This window comes from Medicago sativa, chromosome 5 (genome assembly GCF_051527215.1).
Source record: "Medicago sativa cultivar Bolivia chromosome 5, Bolivia_mono, whole genome shotgun sequence".
Taxonomy (NCBI): Eukaryota; Viridiplantae; Streptophyta; class Magnoliopsida; order Fabales; family Fabaceae; genus Medicago; species Medicago sativa.
Genome location: NC_140753.1, coordinates 45,041,655 through 45,057,657, shown reverse-complemented (window position 1 = coordinate 45,057,657; position 16,003 = coordinate 45,041,655). Strand labels below are relative to the sequence as shown.

Below are 16,003 nucleotides of genomic sequence, written 5' to 3'. Positions count from 1 at the left end.
CTTGTCCAAAATGCCCCTGCGTTAGTTAAACTAACGCACCCTATAACATCTGCGTGCTTTAAGTCACGCACCACCGGCCCGTGCGCGAGTTAACTTACGCACGTTGGCCGGTGGTCAAAACCGAAGAACAAAAGTTTTTTGGACGGTGGTCGAGTTTTCAACCTTCAATCCACACATTTTTTTACCAAATTTTACATGTTTTTTGACCACATTTATGGTGGTTATAACCTATACTACCATTCACACCTATAAATACCCCTCCATACTTCCCTATTTCCTCACACCATATCACTTTCTCTCCCTCCTCACTCTATCCGTCTACTTCTCTACTTTTTTTTTCAACATCTCTAGTCACTTGCGGTAAATGATGGTCAATATTGAGCTAAACGGTGAGTAGCCAATTTGGAGGAAGTGATCAACCCTTGGGATAAATTTAAATTCGTTTCTTTTTACCCCAAAAACTTTTACCGTGGGTAAAAAGAATCTTCTTGGGGTATAAAAAGAACCAGATTTAAAATTTAAATTCGCTTCTTTTTACCCCAAAAACTTTTTACCGTGGGTAAAAAGAATCTTCTTGGGGTATAAAAAGAACCAGATTTAAATTTAGCCTAATGGTTGATGATGTATTTCCTCCAAGAAGGCTGCTCACTATTTAGCCCAAGGTGATCACTATTTACCTCGAGGGTAAAAAACTTTTTACCTCAAGATGGTAAAAAGAAAATAAGCAAGATTATTTATTGAATTCGAATAAATGTATCAATGTATCAATTATTGTATGAAGTTGATTAATAAAATGAGATGTTGTTAATGTATTAATTTTGTTCATTTTTTTTTATTTATATTTGCTTTTATTTTCTAATTTTGTATTTAATGAATTTTGTTATATGTATCAATTATTTAATGAATAATTCGAATAAATATTTATTTTAAGTGCATAAATAAATTTGAATAAAGTAAATAAATGATTTAGAATAACATAAATAAATTAGAATAAAGTGAACAAATAATTTAGAAAATAAATACATTAGAATAAAGTGAACAAATAAATTAGAATAAAGTGAAAAAATAAATTAGAATAAAGTAAATAAATAAATAAATTAGAATAACGTAAATAAAATAATTTAAATATAGTAAATAAATAAAAAAAATGTGAGTGCACTGCGTGACTTAAGTCACGCGAGAATGACTAACTTGCACAAATTTTTGCTCTTGCGTTAGTTAACTAACGCGGGGGCATTATAGTATTTTCACTGGCCGGGAGCGAAATGTGCCGGGGGAAGAGCAAACATCTTTAGCCAACACCAAATGATCTGTTAAACATGGGGAAATAAAATAATACAAACCCATGTTTTAGGCACATATAATTTAGTACATGTTCATGATTGAGATCCGAATTCCCGCTCTTCCCGCCGCACTTTTCGCTCGCATCCGGCCAAACCGACCAAAATACCTCTCGCGCTAGTTAACTAACGCAAGTGTAAAAATATGCACAACTTAAGTCACGCGGCGTGAGTTAACTCACGCATGTGTTAATTTCGCGTGAGTTAACTCGCGCTAGAATTAACACCTCGCGTAAGTTGCGTGAGTTAACTCGCGCTCAGTTTCAAATTCCATTCTTTGCATGATAGCACATTCCAATAATTAGTTTCTTTGCATGACAGGCACGTATTAGTTTCTTTGCATGACAGGCACGTGGACAAAACTTCAATAGATAAATTCTGCCAACAGAGACATAACTTCTCGTTCCATTCCTTATCATATATAGCTTATTTCATTTTGAGTCCATGTATTTGTCAAATGCACAATCATCTTTCATTCAAAGAAAAATAAAAATCCTATCAAAGTAATTGCCAAAAGGAAGAAATAACACAATGCAAGTAGTTGCTTCTCACATAATATGGAATTGGGACATGAACCAAGCCGTGGAAATGCTTATCCAAACATAATCTTGATGTATTTATAGGTAAGCTAGTTGACAAGAAATAAAATCAAAACCTTGAGAAGAAGCTCGCCTAAGAGAGGAAACTTCTAAACCACATGACTTAAGTTGAACCTAAAAAGAAGCTAAAATCTCAAACTCGTATTCAAGACGATTGTAAGAAAGAACTGAAATACATTCAAGTATTCATTCTTGTGGATCTTAACTATTAGGCCAACGTAAATATGAAAACTGAACCGAAATACATTCAATATTGTGTGTTATATCTCTAGATCAAATTCTGCTCCTAGCTATATTTTCTACAAACAATCCTACTTTGGTGGTTGTTGTTGTAATCCTACTTTGGTTTCTAATTTGTGTATTTTGAATTCTGAGGTCCAATTCGATTAAGACTTGTCTAATGACTTGACCCTTTATATGTAAAGCTTAACTTGGAAATATAACTTTTTGTAAACAGTTATGCACAACTATACAGATTTTCGTGAGATAATTGACAAAAATATGGTGTGAATTCTAACTACTGTGTACATGAGGACATAATTTGGCTTATCTAGCAAACTGTTTTATTGGATATGTAAAATTGGATGCACTCTGATAGCATCATTGGTATTATTTGCAGATCTTCAGTGCTGCTTAGTGTATGACCTCAAGCTAGGTTTTAGTTCTTCAACAAATTTGCTGCATGACTATGGTATGGACCTATCTACACATTGGTTACTAGTCTACCGAAAATCTAATCAAATTGCTTGATTACAAGATCTGACAGATAGTCACAAGCTTGGTAATTAATTTTGGGCATAAAAGTCATTATTAAACCTATGTAGTTTTTAATGAAATAACAGAAGAGTCTGATGTGAATAAAGTATGATATACATACATACCTGATAGTATGATATACATACATACCTGATAATATTTTAGCACGAGAAGATGTAACGGCCAGTCCTGTGATCATCATTTTGTCATCAATTTCAGTACAAATAAATCATGATCTAACCCAGAATCATTGCCAAATCTTTCCTCTGAGGCCGGGGCCTCCTTTTGAACAGCTTTAAAGTAGGTTATTGAAAGTAAGAGATGCATGTCTTAGGAAAAACAAAGTATTAACTAACATAATTGCCTTATACTAAAAATAAGAGGAATAACCTTGGACTTTCAAAAAAAGAGACAATTATAATCTAAACTTCAAGCCAGTATAAGCAAAGTAAATGATCAATAAAAATGTAAAGGAAAGAAAAAAACACGTGCATGCGACCTTATAAAAAACTAAAGATGCTGCCTAGGGATTGTCTAATGGCATACGAGGTATGGATCCCATTTGAAATCCGGGATGCATCATATATACAGACACAGTGTTCCTTTAACCTAAATGTAAAGGACCGAATGAAACACATAAAAGTACACCATGCCCTTGAAGATTTAAATATTCAGTTGATGGTGTTATAGCTATAAACTCCAGCGAAAAACATAAGTTATCCATTGTAATAAACTTTTGGCTTTCTTTTTCATTCCAAAACCTTTATAAGTCACCCCCAAGCTGCTAGATTCACTTTGTAAGTATCTTCTATGAACACAACACCATATTAAACAGTAACTTACAATCAAAGGGGCAACTAAAATCCTATATCAGTTAACTCAAAGATTTTAAGACATCTATATAATCAAGGTGTCAATAAACAAGCTTAATCAATCACTATTCATATTGTAATGAAATGACAAATATAAGCCCTATAAATAGCGGAGCAAAAATAAATGATAAAGTATCATAAACCAGTAATCTTTACTAGGCGTAGATAATTAAAAGAGCAAAGTGAAAATGTTGTATACCAAGCATGTGTAATTTTTCTATATACAGTTAACAAACTAAGTTATATCAATAGAAGATAGAAATAATATCTGGTAATGACCTTTAACAAGGCAATATTACAGAATAATTCTTTATTCTATTTCTATCCAGCATTTGGATGCACACCAGCATAGAAAGAATACAACAATCATAATAATAAATAGCTTAAAATTCAGAATGACAGAGAAAACAAAATTTCATGTAAAGGAATTTATATAGATAGGCGAACTACTCTTGCTGACAAGTTGTTAAAGCATGTTGTCAATTTTCCGGACATGATTCTCTTTGTAGGCATCTTCTATGAACACAACACCATGTTGAACAGTAGTTTACAATCAAGTTGGTTCTAAGAAATTAATTATAATAGCTGAAATGCATAAAACTAGAATTCTAGAAGACACTTTTTAATTAGTTAGCCTCTCTTTCCAATCGTTTTAACTACCAAAACTTCTCTATTTACATTTCTCTACCATTTCATCTCCTTCTGCCAGGAAATGCCTGAGACAATCTCGCCAAGCAGTGACAGATTTAACACAAAATGGAAGTGAAAATGGCTAACATCTTGTATAAGGTACAACACACCATAGAATCACTGTTCAATGAATTGAAGTATATCCACTCATGATAAACAAAGATGCTGTCAACATACATACTTTTATAAAATTAAATAGCAGAAAGGCTTTATTATTAATAACCTGTTAAAGAATTAGAGCTATCAGAAGAGAAAGTAGACATTAACTGCTCTATATATGTGTTAGGTCTATGATTCCACCAAAATAACTTGTACCCATTTTTTCGACTTCAACTATACATACACATTACAATGTATACACAGTGAAAGAACACAATTTATGACACTATAAAATCTAACAATATTTGAATGTGTATTGAGAACAGTATGTTAGTGAGTGTGTTGCTAACACTCCTTATAGTAAATGAACTCTGCTAGTTAACACACTCTTCTCAACACACACACACGCTACATGATTTAGTGGGATCAATTTGAATACAATATACTGAAGTTTCACACTACACATTCCACCAAATTTTTGGCTTGCAAAAATTGACAAAATATGGTATTTATTTAGCAACTTGACCATGTTAACAAAGCACCAGTTCCTCGTCAATTTAATCAAAATAGTTGTATTATGTGTCTATAGAACTTTTCAAACGGCGAATCACTCTTGACATATAATAGAACAGAAACATAATTAACAACTAATATCAAATGTATTCTAAAGATGAAATTCAGCAGATACAAGAAACATATAGTCCTGAGAATGAATCAAGAAGGTTTGACATATGTGTTGTCCTCTCGAAACTTTGCAATTTGACTTCGAATCATTTGCTCGACATGGGGTTGAACAAACATGTGAGTACTATCCAATACATGTATTATGAATTTGTCAGAAGCAGGCAGTGAAGCATTCATATTGATGATATATTGAGCCATTGGTATATCACTGCACATCAAAAGGAATACAAAATTCAAAGAACAAAAAAAAAAAGGATTATAGCATGATGTCTATTACCACTGACTTTTTTATGTGGAAAGAATTTGTGACAGCTGTTTGCATATTCAATTGTAAATATAAAAAATTAAGAAATTCTGAACCAAAAATGAAGAAACCATTACTCTTGTCTTTCCAATAAAGAATGAAAGGTTAATCAGTCCTTCAATTGTTGTAAATGATCCAAAAATTGTAAAACAACTAGCAATTAATAATTTATTTGTTTATGCTATAAAACAATTGCAAGATGTTTTGAAATTCACTATTCAACATAGCAGTAGTCATTTATTCCTTCATAATAGAAAATGGGAATAAGGATGCAACAAGAATGTATCTTTAGGTACTTAAATGTGTGAGGCGGTGTCATTATATTTCTTGAAGGTGTCAGAATGACAAAAACATCATTGAGCGCATCTCCGGTTAGTAATTTGATGGACTGAACTGATTAATGAAAGGTATATTGAAGACCAAATTAACTGTAAAAAATAACATTCGAGATCATAACAACTAACGAGAGACACAGTCGAGAATATCTCTGTAATTAAGGTTAACTAAGTGTTAAGGCTTTACACAGTCGAGGACTAATTTTTTTTATTTATTTTTTAAAAACTCGGTATCCGGCCTAGGGACCGAGTATCAATCCTACATTCCACTAGAGGGTTCAATTGAAGCCTGAACAAAAGCCTGTATGAACAGACCCAATAGAGGATCACATTCCGAGGTCATAAGCCTAAACCACTCGCGGTTTTTTGAGGACAAAACTTACAAATTATTTTTTGAAATCAGTTGGAATAAGAATGCATATGAAGAAATGAAAGGAAAAGAGGGTGTTACGATTACAAACCAGGAAATAAAGACGCCTTTAGTTGCATTGACCATTATGGATGTCTGGAAAGGAAGACAAGTTTGTGAATCGAGTTAGTGAGAAGCTCTGCTGCAACAAAATTCCTTTTGAAGTGGCGGTTATCGCGATTATTCCGGCTAGATGGAGATCAGATCAGTGCAACTCCAACTTGTTTCTGATTCCTCATTACCAAAGTGGAACTAAAATATGTTTTAATAAATCAAAGTGTAAGTTACATAATTTAGCATGTATGATGTTTTAACAAGCTACTACAAAAGCTCACACTTTAAGAACACTAACCCAATAGAAACCATGACTAGATTTTAATCAAAGCATGTATTCTCATATCAAAACGAACAAATTTTTCGTGTCGGTTCTATAAACAAGTTCTTCACAAACTTATCCATACCTACTGCTGCAACCCTTAATTGTTCTTTGTTCCCTAATTTTTCTTCATTAAGCACATAATTACCATTAGTTTTCTTAGGTTACTAGATTAAATTTAAAAATCACTTTACCAAATATGATTAACCCAATTCACACTTGCACATTAAAAAAAAAAAAACAATTCAGATTTCAAGAAACAAACAATTGCAGAATTTTCCCAAATCAAAATTTGATTTACAAAATCAATTACCTTGATGTTGTTTCAACGTTGAATTCGCGCGCAGAGAGAGAAGGGGTGAGAGTGGTTGCACTTGCGCCTCCCGCCAGAGGGAAGGAAGGAGAAGAGTGATGCAAAAATAAAAACCAGGGGTTCAAAATAAAATATGAAATACAGAGGTATTGGTGTATTTTTTTTAAATGGTTGAACAAGTTCTTGTCCATATCTCTATGGTTAATACTCCCAACGGCCATTACATCTATAAAGCAAAAATTACTTTTTAGGTTCATGAATAATTAATGTATCGATCACATTTATATATTAGATACATTAGTTATTTAATGTATCTCAAAAGTTGTTTTTTGCTTATAAATGTGACCGGAGGAAGTATGTCTTTACCCCGTAATTTGAGGAGTTCCGGTTTACTCCACTCTAAAAAAAAAAAAATTAGATTCCAACCCATTAATTTGAAAATCTTTTGAAATAGACGTAATTTGAAGATTCTTTCGTTTTTGACCCCGAAGTCATCCGACCGTGCAAACATGATGACGTAGCACACTCGAGTCGGCATTTTTGGATGATGTGGCGCTACGACCGTATAATTAATTTTGTTTTTAATTTTTTATTTTAATTTATATTAATTTAAAAATAAAAAAACTGAAAATTAATTTTAAAAATAGAAAAAAAATTTAGATTATTTTTTTCAAAATTGAAAAAATCGAAATTTAAAAAATTCGAAAAATCGTAAACAAGTTCGCATTTATTTTCAAAAATCCGAAATTGGGTGGTTAGTTTACGACATACTTTGCGTGAGGGTAACGCCGTTAAATGATTTTCTAGCTAAAAAGGGTGCTCTTAGTGGTGGTAGTTTTGTTATTTTGAATGAAGCCCCTCCCGATATTACCTCTATCCTCTTAGCGAGATGTCATGGGTGTTGAGTTTGTTCGACCCTAGTATGGGTCCTTTTTAGTTTTTTTTTCTTCCCTTTTGTTACCAAAAAAAGATTTATTTTCAAAAATAAAAACAAATCTGAAATTAAGATTTTGAAAATTAAATAAAATCGATTTTTTTTCAAATTATATAATTTTCAAAATTTTATTTTCATATTTTAATCTGAATTATAAAAAAATTATATTCAGATTTTAAAAAATAAAAATAATTCCAGAATTTTAATTTTTGGTAGAAAAAAATTTAAAAAACTTTTTTATTTCGAAAAAATCTGAACTTTTTTTAATTTCAAATTTTTTTCTAAATTTTGTATTTTTTATTTTAAAAATTAAATTCCAAAATTTTAAATTTTATTTTAGAAAATTCGTTTTTTTCGAAAATATATTGTTTATTATGATTTTTTTTATTTTCGAAAATTAATTATCAGATTTTTTAAATTATTTGAAATTGTTTAAATTATTTTCGAAAAAATCTCAACACGCCTTAATTACTACTATTAATCCGAATTAACTTGGAAAATTCCAGACTTATTTGAATTTCAAATAATGTCTCTTCGACAAGAAACCGCTATTTAGCTCCTCTTTTCGACGCCAATCTTCCTTCGACATCTTCTTCACTCTATCGAACCATCCTCTCGATCAACATATCTTCCGGACTTCGCTTCAACAAGCCGAACTTGAGAGTTGAACTCGATTCATTCTCTTCGAAATCTAGGTCAAACTTTATTGACCATATTTATTGTAATATGTCGAAAATACAAAGCTAACAGTTAGACTATATTTTCGACACCCTTATTCGACAAGAAAGAATATGTCAAATTGGGATTGGTAATTTGATTATGTTCCGTATGATTGTTGGTTCAACAGATTTGGAAATACTTGACATATTTGAGATTGCCAAGACATCCCGGCTTTTGACCGAAGAAATTCAAATTGTTTATGAAGAAAAGACAGTATCAAAAGGTCGAAGGCACGTGGGAGCTTGTCAAGAAATTTGAGAGCACATCAAGACACGCGTCGAAGGCTTTATTTGTGACTATTACTTTAAGTTATTTTCTTAGTATATATAGTGGTTATGTATAGGAAATAAGGGTCACAAATCATTTAGAGAAAACATTAACACTTAAATTATCCAAGTTACAACGAGAAAAGAGTCTCAGGAAAATATATGTAAAATTTGATGTACCAACTTTCTTCATTTATTCAATCAAATGCTTTCTTTAAAGTTGTTTACCTATACTTTTAAGTTTTTTTTTGTTTTGTTTTGTTTTTACTTGAAAGTATTTTGACCCAGTCCAAATAAGCAGTCATCTTCATGTTTTTTACATTCAAACATATGAACATGATGAACATTCGAACTTTTTTGAGAAATATTGCACAAATATGTCATGATTTACTAGTTTGATCATGCAAATAATTAATTTAAAACCAATGATTATTTACCTAAAATACTAGTAAACACTCTGATAGGTGACATTGGGTTAAGTAATGTATTATAATTTTCATTTGTAATTAAAATCAAACTTGTAAATTATTTAGAGTTTTCTAATGTTAGGTGGGAAACCAAATTTTTATTATTCTAAATTTTTCAAATAATCAAGTATGAGTTGTATCTATGAGTTGTGATATTAAATATTCTTGTCTCAGCAAGAGTAACCAAAAAAAAAAAAATTCTTGTCTCAATTTTTTTTGTTGAAAATCCACAATTTTAATTAATAGTTTTCAGAGACATAAACACCTCTAAATAGTAAATAAATTATTTTGGGATTTAAGGAGTCACAAAGCGTCATGACCAAGATACGATCATAATTTCACAACTTTCCACACACTTTCTTTTGAGTTCTATCACACTTTCTTATGAGTTCTTCCACAAAGCGTCACGACAAAGATCAAAATTCGAACCTCGAATTTCTCACTTTTCATAGTTAAGTGTGTGAATTTAGCTACGAGGTTACTTGATAATAAAGAAAAATAAAAATTAAGGCCGGCAACTTGTAAAGAAAAAGATCAATTGATTTAACAAGTGAGCTATCAAACAATAATAATGTACATAATATGCATTTTTAATTGAGTTGGTGGCATTTCTGTTCTTCACACCGACGTTGAAGAAGTCTTCTTAATCTTTTTTTTTTTTTTTTTTAAGGAATAATCTCTCTTAATCATAACCAATAATAACTTCTTCACTTTCAAGTCAACTTGAATAGTTTCATTCAAGCGTTTCACTTCATATACGAGTAATAATGCATCGCTGGAATTAAATTCCTTTATACTTTAAACATTTTATAGGTCAGTACAATATTATCAAGCTAAGAGAGAGGATTCATCAATTGAAGAAAAATGTTTAAGTTTGGAACCTCATTATTGGTGCCTTCTGTCCAAGAGCTTGCAAAGCAGCCAAACATAGAAGAAATTCCAGAACAATATCTTCATCCAAATCAAGACCCTATTAATGTGTCAAATACAAATCCCTTACAACAAGTTCCGGTCATTGACCTAAGTAAATTGTTATCTGAAGATGCAACTGAGCTAGAGAAGCTAGACCATGCATGTAAAGAATGGGGGTTCTTCCAGGTTTTAACTATTACTCCTCCTTTATTATACTTTAATTTTATCAACTTTGTAAGGTTTCTAAAATTCAAAATGATTACAGTTGATTAATCACGGAGTCGATCCTTTATTGGTGGAAAATGTGAAGATAGGTGTTCAAGAGTTCTTTAGTCTTCCGGTGGAAGAGAAGAAGAAATTGTGGCAAACGCCGGAAGATATGGAGGGGTTTGGTCAATTGTTTGTTGTATCTGAAAATCAAAAGTTAGAATGGGCAGATGTATTCTTCACTACAACTTTTCCTTCTTATGCAAGGAATCCCCGCTTATTTCCAAACATTCCTCAACCATTCAGGTTTTATATCTTGTTCTCGCTACATATTTGTTTGATAATTAACCTCAATGTTGTCAATCATCGATCGTCAAAAATAAATCTTTGTTCAAATTCTATTACGTCTAACATATTGAGTGGTTATAGATACATTACTCTTATGTCTAACATATTGTTTCATGTTGCAGAGATAATTTAGATACCTATTGTTTAGGATTGAAAAATATTTGCATCACAATCATCAAAAACATGTCCAAAGCTCTTAAAGTTGAACCAAATGAAATGCTAGACTTAATTGATGATATAACTCAATCAATGAGGATGAATTACTATCCTCCTTGTCCCCTGCCAGAAAATGTCATTGGATTGAATCCTCATTCTGATGCAAATGCCTTAACTATCCTTCTACAAGCCAATGACACTGAAGGTCTTCAAATCAGAAAAGATGGACAGTGGATTTCTATTAAACCACTCCCCAATGCTTTTGTCATAAATGTTGGAGACATTTTAGAGGTAATGGATAGAAAATTAGTCATATATCCTCTTATTATTTTACAAATTTTATGAGTGTGAAGAACCAAGAATGGTGATTCACTCGTTAACAACATTCACAATGTCGCAAAGTATGGATTTGTAGGCATAACAGATAAAAGTAACAATACTTTATGAAATTTAAGAACTTATAACTTCATCTGAAATGGTTGTGTAGATAATGACCAATGGAATTTATCGAAGTATTGAACATCGAGCTACGGTTAACTCAATGAAAGAGAGGATTTCCATTGGAGCTTTTCACAGACCTCAAATGAACACAGTTATAGGTCCAACACCAAGACTTGTAACCCCTGAAAGGCCTGCATTGTTCAAAACAGTTACTGTGGAAGATTACTACAAAGTAAGGATTTCCCTCCAGCTAGAGGGGAAATCATGTCTTGATCTTATGAGAATTCAAAAAGAGAATTGTAAGTGATAATAGTACCATAGGAGGACTATTTGGGTTATAAAAATAAACATGCTCTCATAAAATAGTTACCATATGTGGTGGCTAAGGTGCAACAATTCAATAGTATGGATTTATAAATATGACGGGAATCGAAATTTATATTCCCAAATTAAGTTCCCTAATTATTGGAAAAAAATCATTATATGTGTGGTGTTATATAAGTATTTGTTTTTTTTTTAAGAAGCCAATTATATATATATAAATATGCAGAGTATTTAAACAAGAGATTTTATTATAGAAGAGAGGGATTACAACTGAGATATTAAAACTGAGAAAAGAAAAGCGTACTTAAAAATGAAAACTAACTCCCTTTGTATAGGGAAAAATGGTTCACTATTTGAACCCGTAAAAAGATACGAATAATCCGGTAACCGGTTAACTAAATTATTACAACATGACAAAATCATCGTTTAAGCCGGGTACGCTTGTGGGCCCCATCGACACTTTCACAATGATCACAACAAAACAAAAAACTTTTACAAAATTCAAAAAGAAAAGACACTTCGGTGACTTATTGTCCACAATAATTGGTGACACCAAAGTTATGTCTTCACCATTATTGGTGACATAGTTATACACCATAATAATTGTCTTGGTGACTCATACCACTTCGATGTCTTCACCATAATTATCTTTTGACTAAAGAAAGATTCCCTTTTGAAAATTGGTGGTGGTGCAGAGATTGTCTCTAGGTGACATAATCCATGACATAGAATTCTTATTATTGTTGGAATTATTTTGCTACATGAGCTTTTAATGAATCCCAAAATTCTTCCGTAATTGGTTCTTCTTCAAGTTGAGATTCTTCGCTAAATCTTCTTCAAAATAATCTTTTGATCCTAATGAGGAAGTAGACATTTCATCTTCATTGGATGAAGCCTTTGTTGGGAAAGAATTAAAAAATTGTTTTTTCATGTAATCCAAAATTCAGCATTCTAATTTGATCTTCATTTTCCCGAGGATATTTCTTCGATAATATTTTTTCATTTCATCTAAAGAAAAGCTCTGAGAGCTTTGTTCTTTAGTGGAACTTTTCTCATCAATTTTGTTGGTGGTTGAAACATTTGAAGCTATTGCTTTAATGTCTTCAAGACTCATATTTGTCCACCATTTAAAGAAAAAGTTTCTTTGGATAATAGGAATATTATACTTATTCTTTGAGATGATGATAGACCATCTCCAAATCCAAGGTATTTGGAATTTACTAAAATAAAGACATGGACATTGTCCAAAAATCATTTTACCGGATTCCACTTTAGTAATTAAGGGGCTTTTATCACACCGGGAAGTGTACAAATTTTGCAATTCTTCCGGTAGAATTTCTAAAGATGGTCCAAATTTTAACCACCAATCAAAGAACCAATTTGGTATGGGATTTTCCACAATTTCAGACTAATAGAAAAGAACCATGAATGCTTATTTTTTGGGTTTTGATAATAAAAAGCCTCGGGTAAAGGCATCAATATAATCCCAGCAATTGAAGTAAATATTTTTACCTTCTTCAATTTTTATGGCCTTTTCATTATTTGGATTAAGATCCCAATCTTTTGGTGATAATATTTTATTAATATGACATTTTGAGAAGCTTATAAAGCTTCCTGGATCTTTGTTATGGTAATTGTGAGTAATTGTCATCGATCCGGTGACTATCAAGAAAATCTCTAGATTTGGTCCGGATTTACCAAAGAGACCAGATATCCTCTGGATTCAAGATATCTTTCTTTGATTGACCAGCTATCATTATAGGTCAAATCTAAATCTTCATCATTAATATACATGACATCTTCGTAACGGGATTTTCAAAAAATTCAGTAAATCTTTTCTTGAGGAGATTCCTCAACTTTAATTTGTTTGTAAGATATTATCTTACTTGTGGAAGAAGAAGAAGATGCTTCTTCTTTCTTAGAAGGTAATGGCATTTGCCTTCCTTTATTGTAATGAACCGTTGTCCAATCCCCTATTAGAGGAATGTTGGTTTCAAGTTGAGGTATCCTATTGCTACTCCCAAATCCACGACCACGACCATATTGTCCGTGGCCTCCTCTACCCCAATAAGGGGTTGTCATTCTCCCTGCAAAAATTCACGGGTTAAATAATCGGCAAGTGAATTATTTTCACCTTTAATATACCTGAATATCGAATTCAAAGGAAGATAATTGAGCTTGCCATCCAGCAAAAATTTTCTTTGAAACTAAATTTTTTACATCTTTTTCAATAATTGACTTAGCGGAACTACAATCAATTCTAAGTAAGAACTTTTGGTTCAATAAATCACTCTGGAATTTAGAGATGCACTTTATAATAGAAAGCATTTGTTTCTTAATAGTAGAATATTTAGATTGAGTGGAATTCCACTTTCCGGAAGTAAAACGAACTAAAACTTCTTTATTATTATCGGTGAATCACTTGTTTTAATATTCCTCCATATCCTAAATTAGAAGCATCAGTTTCAACAATTTTGAAATATTTAGGATTGGCTAAAGATAAACAAGGTAAACATTTTACTTTGTTTTTAATTCTTTGAACAACGTGAGTATGTTCATCTGTCCAAGGTTTAGGATTAGTTTTTAGTCTATTATGTAAAATAGTTGTGTCCTTAGATAAGTATTTATAGTAATCCGAAATATAATTTAGACTACCCAAAAATCTTTGTAATTGTTTTTTATCCGTAATAACATCGGGAAATTTAGAAGCAAATTCAATACTTCTATGAATAGGAATAATAGTTCCTTTATCAATTTCATGACCAAGAAATCTAACTCTAGTTTGAAATAATTTCATTTTTGGAGCAAAACCACCAAACCATTTCTTTTAATAATGTCTTTAAATATTTTTAAATGTTTAAAATGTTGCTCAATGGTTTTAGAAAAGAGTAAAACATCATCAATATAAACTATTATAAAATCGAGAACATGAATTAAATATTTCATTCATAATATTTCGAAATTCGAAGGGGCATTTTTTAGCACAAAAGGCAAGACAATCCATTCGTATTGCCCAAAAGGGACAAGTAAAGCAGCTTTATAGCCGTTAGATTCTTTAATTTGAATTTGCCAATAACCGGATTTCATATCAAATTTTGAAAATATTAAGGAAGTAGATAATCTATCAAGTAATTCCTTTTTATTAGGAATAGGATATCTAATCCATTTTAACACCTTATTAAGGGGTTTATAATTTATAACAAGTCTAGGAACTCCTCGTTCCTTTTAAAGCATTGTTTACGTAAAATGCGGTGCAGCTCCAAGGAGACTTAGATTTTCTAATAAGACCCTTATCAAGGAGACTTTGAATTTCTTTTCTACATAAATCAGTATAATCTTGATTCATTTGAGCCGGCCTGGCTTTAGTGGGGATATGTTTTTCATCAAAATCATCCTCATAAGGTAAAGAAATAACATGTTTCTTTCTTTCCCAAAAAGCATTGGGCAAATCATTGCAAATTTCATTACGAAATTGTAGTTCTAAAGACTTAATTTGTCTTTTGATTTCTTCTTTATTAAGTTGATCATTAATATTTAAAATATTAACTTCTTCTTTAAGAAAACATAATTATTTTTCCTTTTTAAGAAGAAGGTCTTTTACCTCATTTAACATTCTAGTATGAGGATTCGAAATAAATTCAAAAATAATTTTTTGATTATTAATAGAGGTAGTGATACCCCTTTGATCAATATTAGTGATAGGCATAATATTTTGCAAAATAGGAGTGCCTAAAATAATTCTATGAGTTAAATTTTTAACTAAAATAAAATGAGTAGGTAAACAAATATTTTGATTACAAATATAAGTATTATGAAGTTTATATTTTACTTGGAGTTTATCTCCTCCAGCTTGAGTAAGAGATTGAGTGGTTTTTGAAAAATATTTAGTAGGGATAATCCCTTCTTGAATGCAGCTAAGATCTGCACCGCTATCAACCAAAGCAATTTCATCTTTTAATATAAATTTTTTATTAACAACTAAGGTGATTTTTATAAACCACTTTTGAGAAGTTACTCTTTGAAGAGCATTTAAATAAGTTTCGCAGCTAGAAGGACTATCTTCCTTACAAGTATCAATTTCTTTTGATTTAGTTTTTTCCAAAATACTAAGTCTAGAAGATAATATATTATTATCCTTTTTAATCCGAGATATTTCAGATTTTAAGAGATTTATTTCTCTTTTTAAGTCATTAGTAGAAACAAGGATTTTCTCTAATATTAGATTCTTGGAATCTAGATAAAACTTCACTAATTTGATAGGGAGCTTCTATAATTTGAGGAGCTTCTTTTTTAGAATTTTCTTTTATGAGAAACTCAATCATTTTTCTCTTCAGATTATTATCTGGAATAGATTCTAATATTTTTAAGGTTTTATCATGTTCTTCAAGAAGAACATTTAGACCATTCATTTCAACAATTGATTTCCAGTAATCAATCTCATTATTACATTG

General features: G+C 31.2%; 2 protein-coding genes across 3 annotated transcripts; one reads left to right on the top strand and one right to left on the bottom strand.

Annotated features, from left to right (window-relative positions):
- Positions 1 to 4,848: 4,848 nt before the first annotated feature.
- LOC146922374 (general transcription and DNA repair factor IIH subunit TFB5-like) lies at positions 4,849 to 6,928 on the bottom strand. 2 transcript variants are annotated; one of them, XM_085715342.1, is made up of 3 exons: positions 6,778 to 6,928; positions 6,141 to 6,340; positions 4,849 to 5,248 (listed from the first exon to the last, which is right to left on the bottom strand). In XM_085715342.1, exons 2-3 carry the CDS (start codon positions 6,173 to 6,175, stop codon positions 5,071 to 5,073), a joined length of 213 nt encoding a protein of 70 aa, XP_085571468.1. In that variant the 5' UTR covers positions 6,176 to 6,340; positions 6,778 to 6,928; the 3' UTR covers positions 4,849 to 5,070. The 2 variants fall into 2 exon arrangements, with proteins under 2 accessions (XP_085571468.1, XP_085571469.1); XM_085715343.1 differs by having other exon boundaries at positions 6,141 to 6,315; positions 6,778 to 6,904.
- Positions 6,929 to 9,879: 2,951 nt separating this feature from the next.
- LOC146922373 (protein SRG1-like) lies at positions 9,880 to 11,690 on the top strand. The gene is made up of 4 exons (XM_085715341.1): positions 9,880 to 10,262; positions 10,342 to 10,589; positions 10,754 to 11,078; positions 11,275 to 11,690. The coding sequence occupies exons 1-4, from the start codon at positions 10,029 to 10,031 to the stop codon at positions 11,533 to 11,535; spliced, it is 1,068 nt and encodes a 355-aa protein (XP_085571467.1). The 5' UTR covers positions 9,880 to 10,028; the 3' UTR covers positions 11,536 to 11,690.
- The last annotated feature ends 4,313 nt before the right edge of the window (positions 11,691 to 16,003 follow it).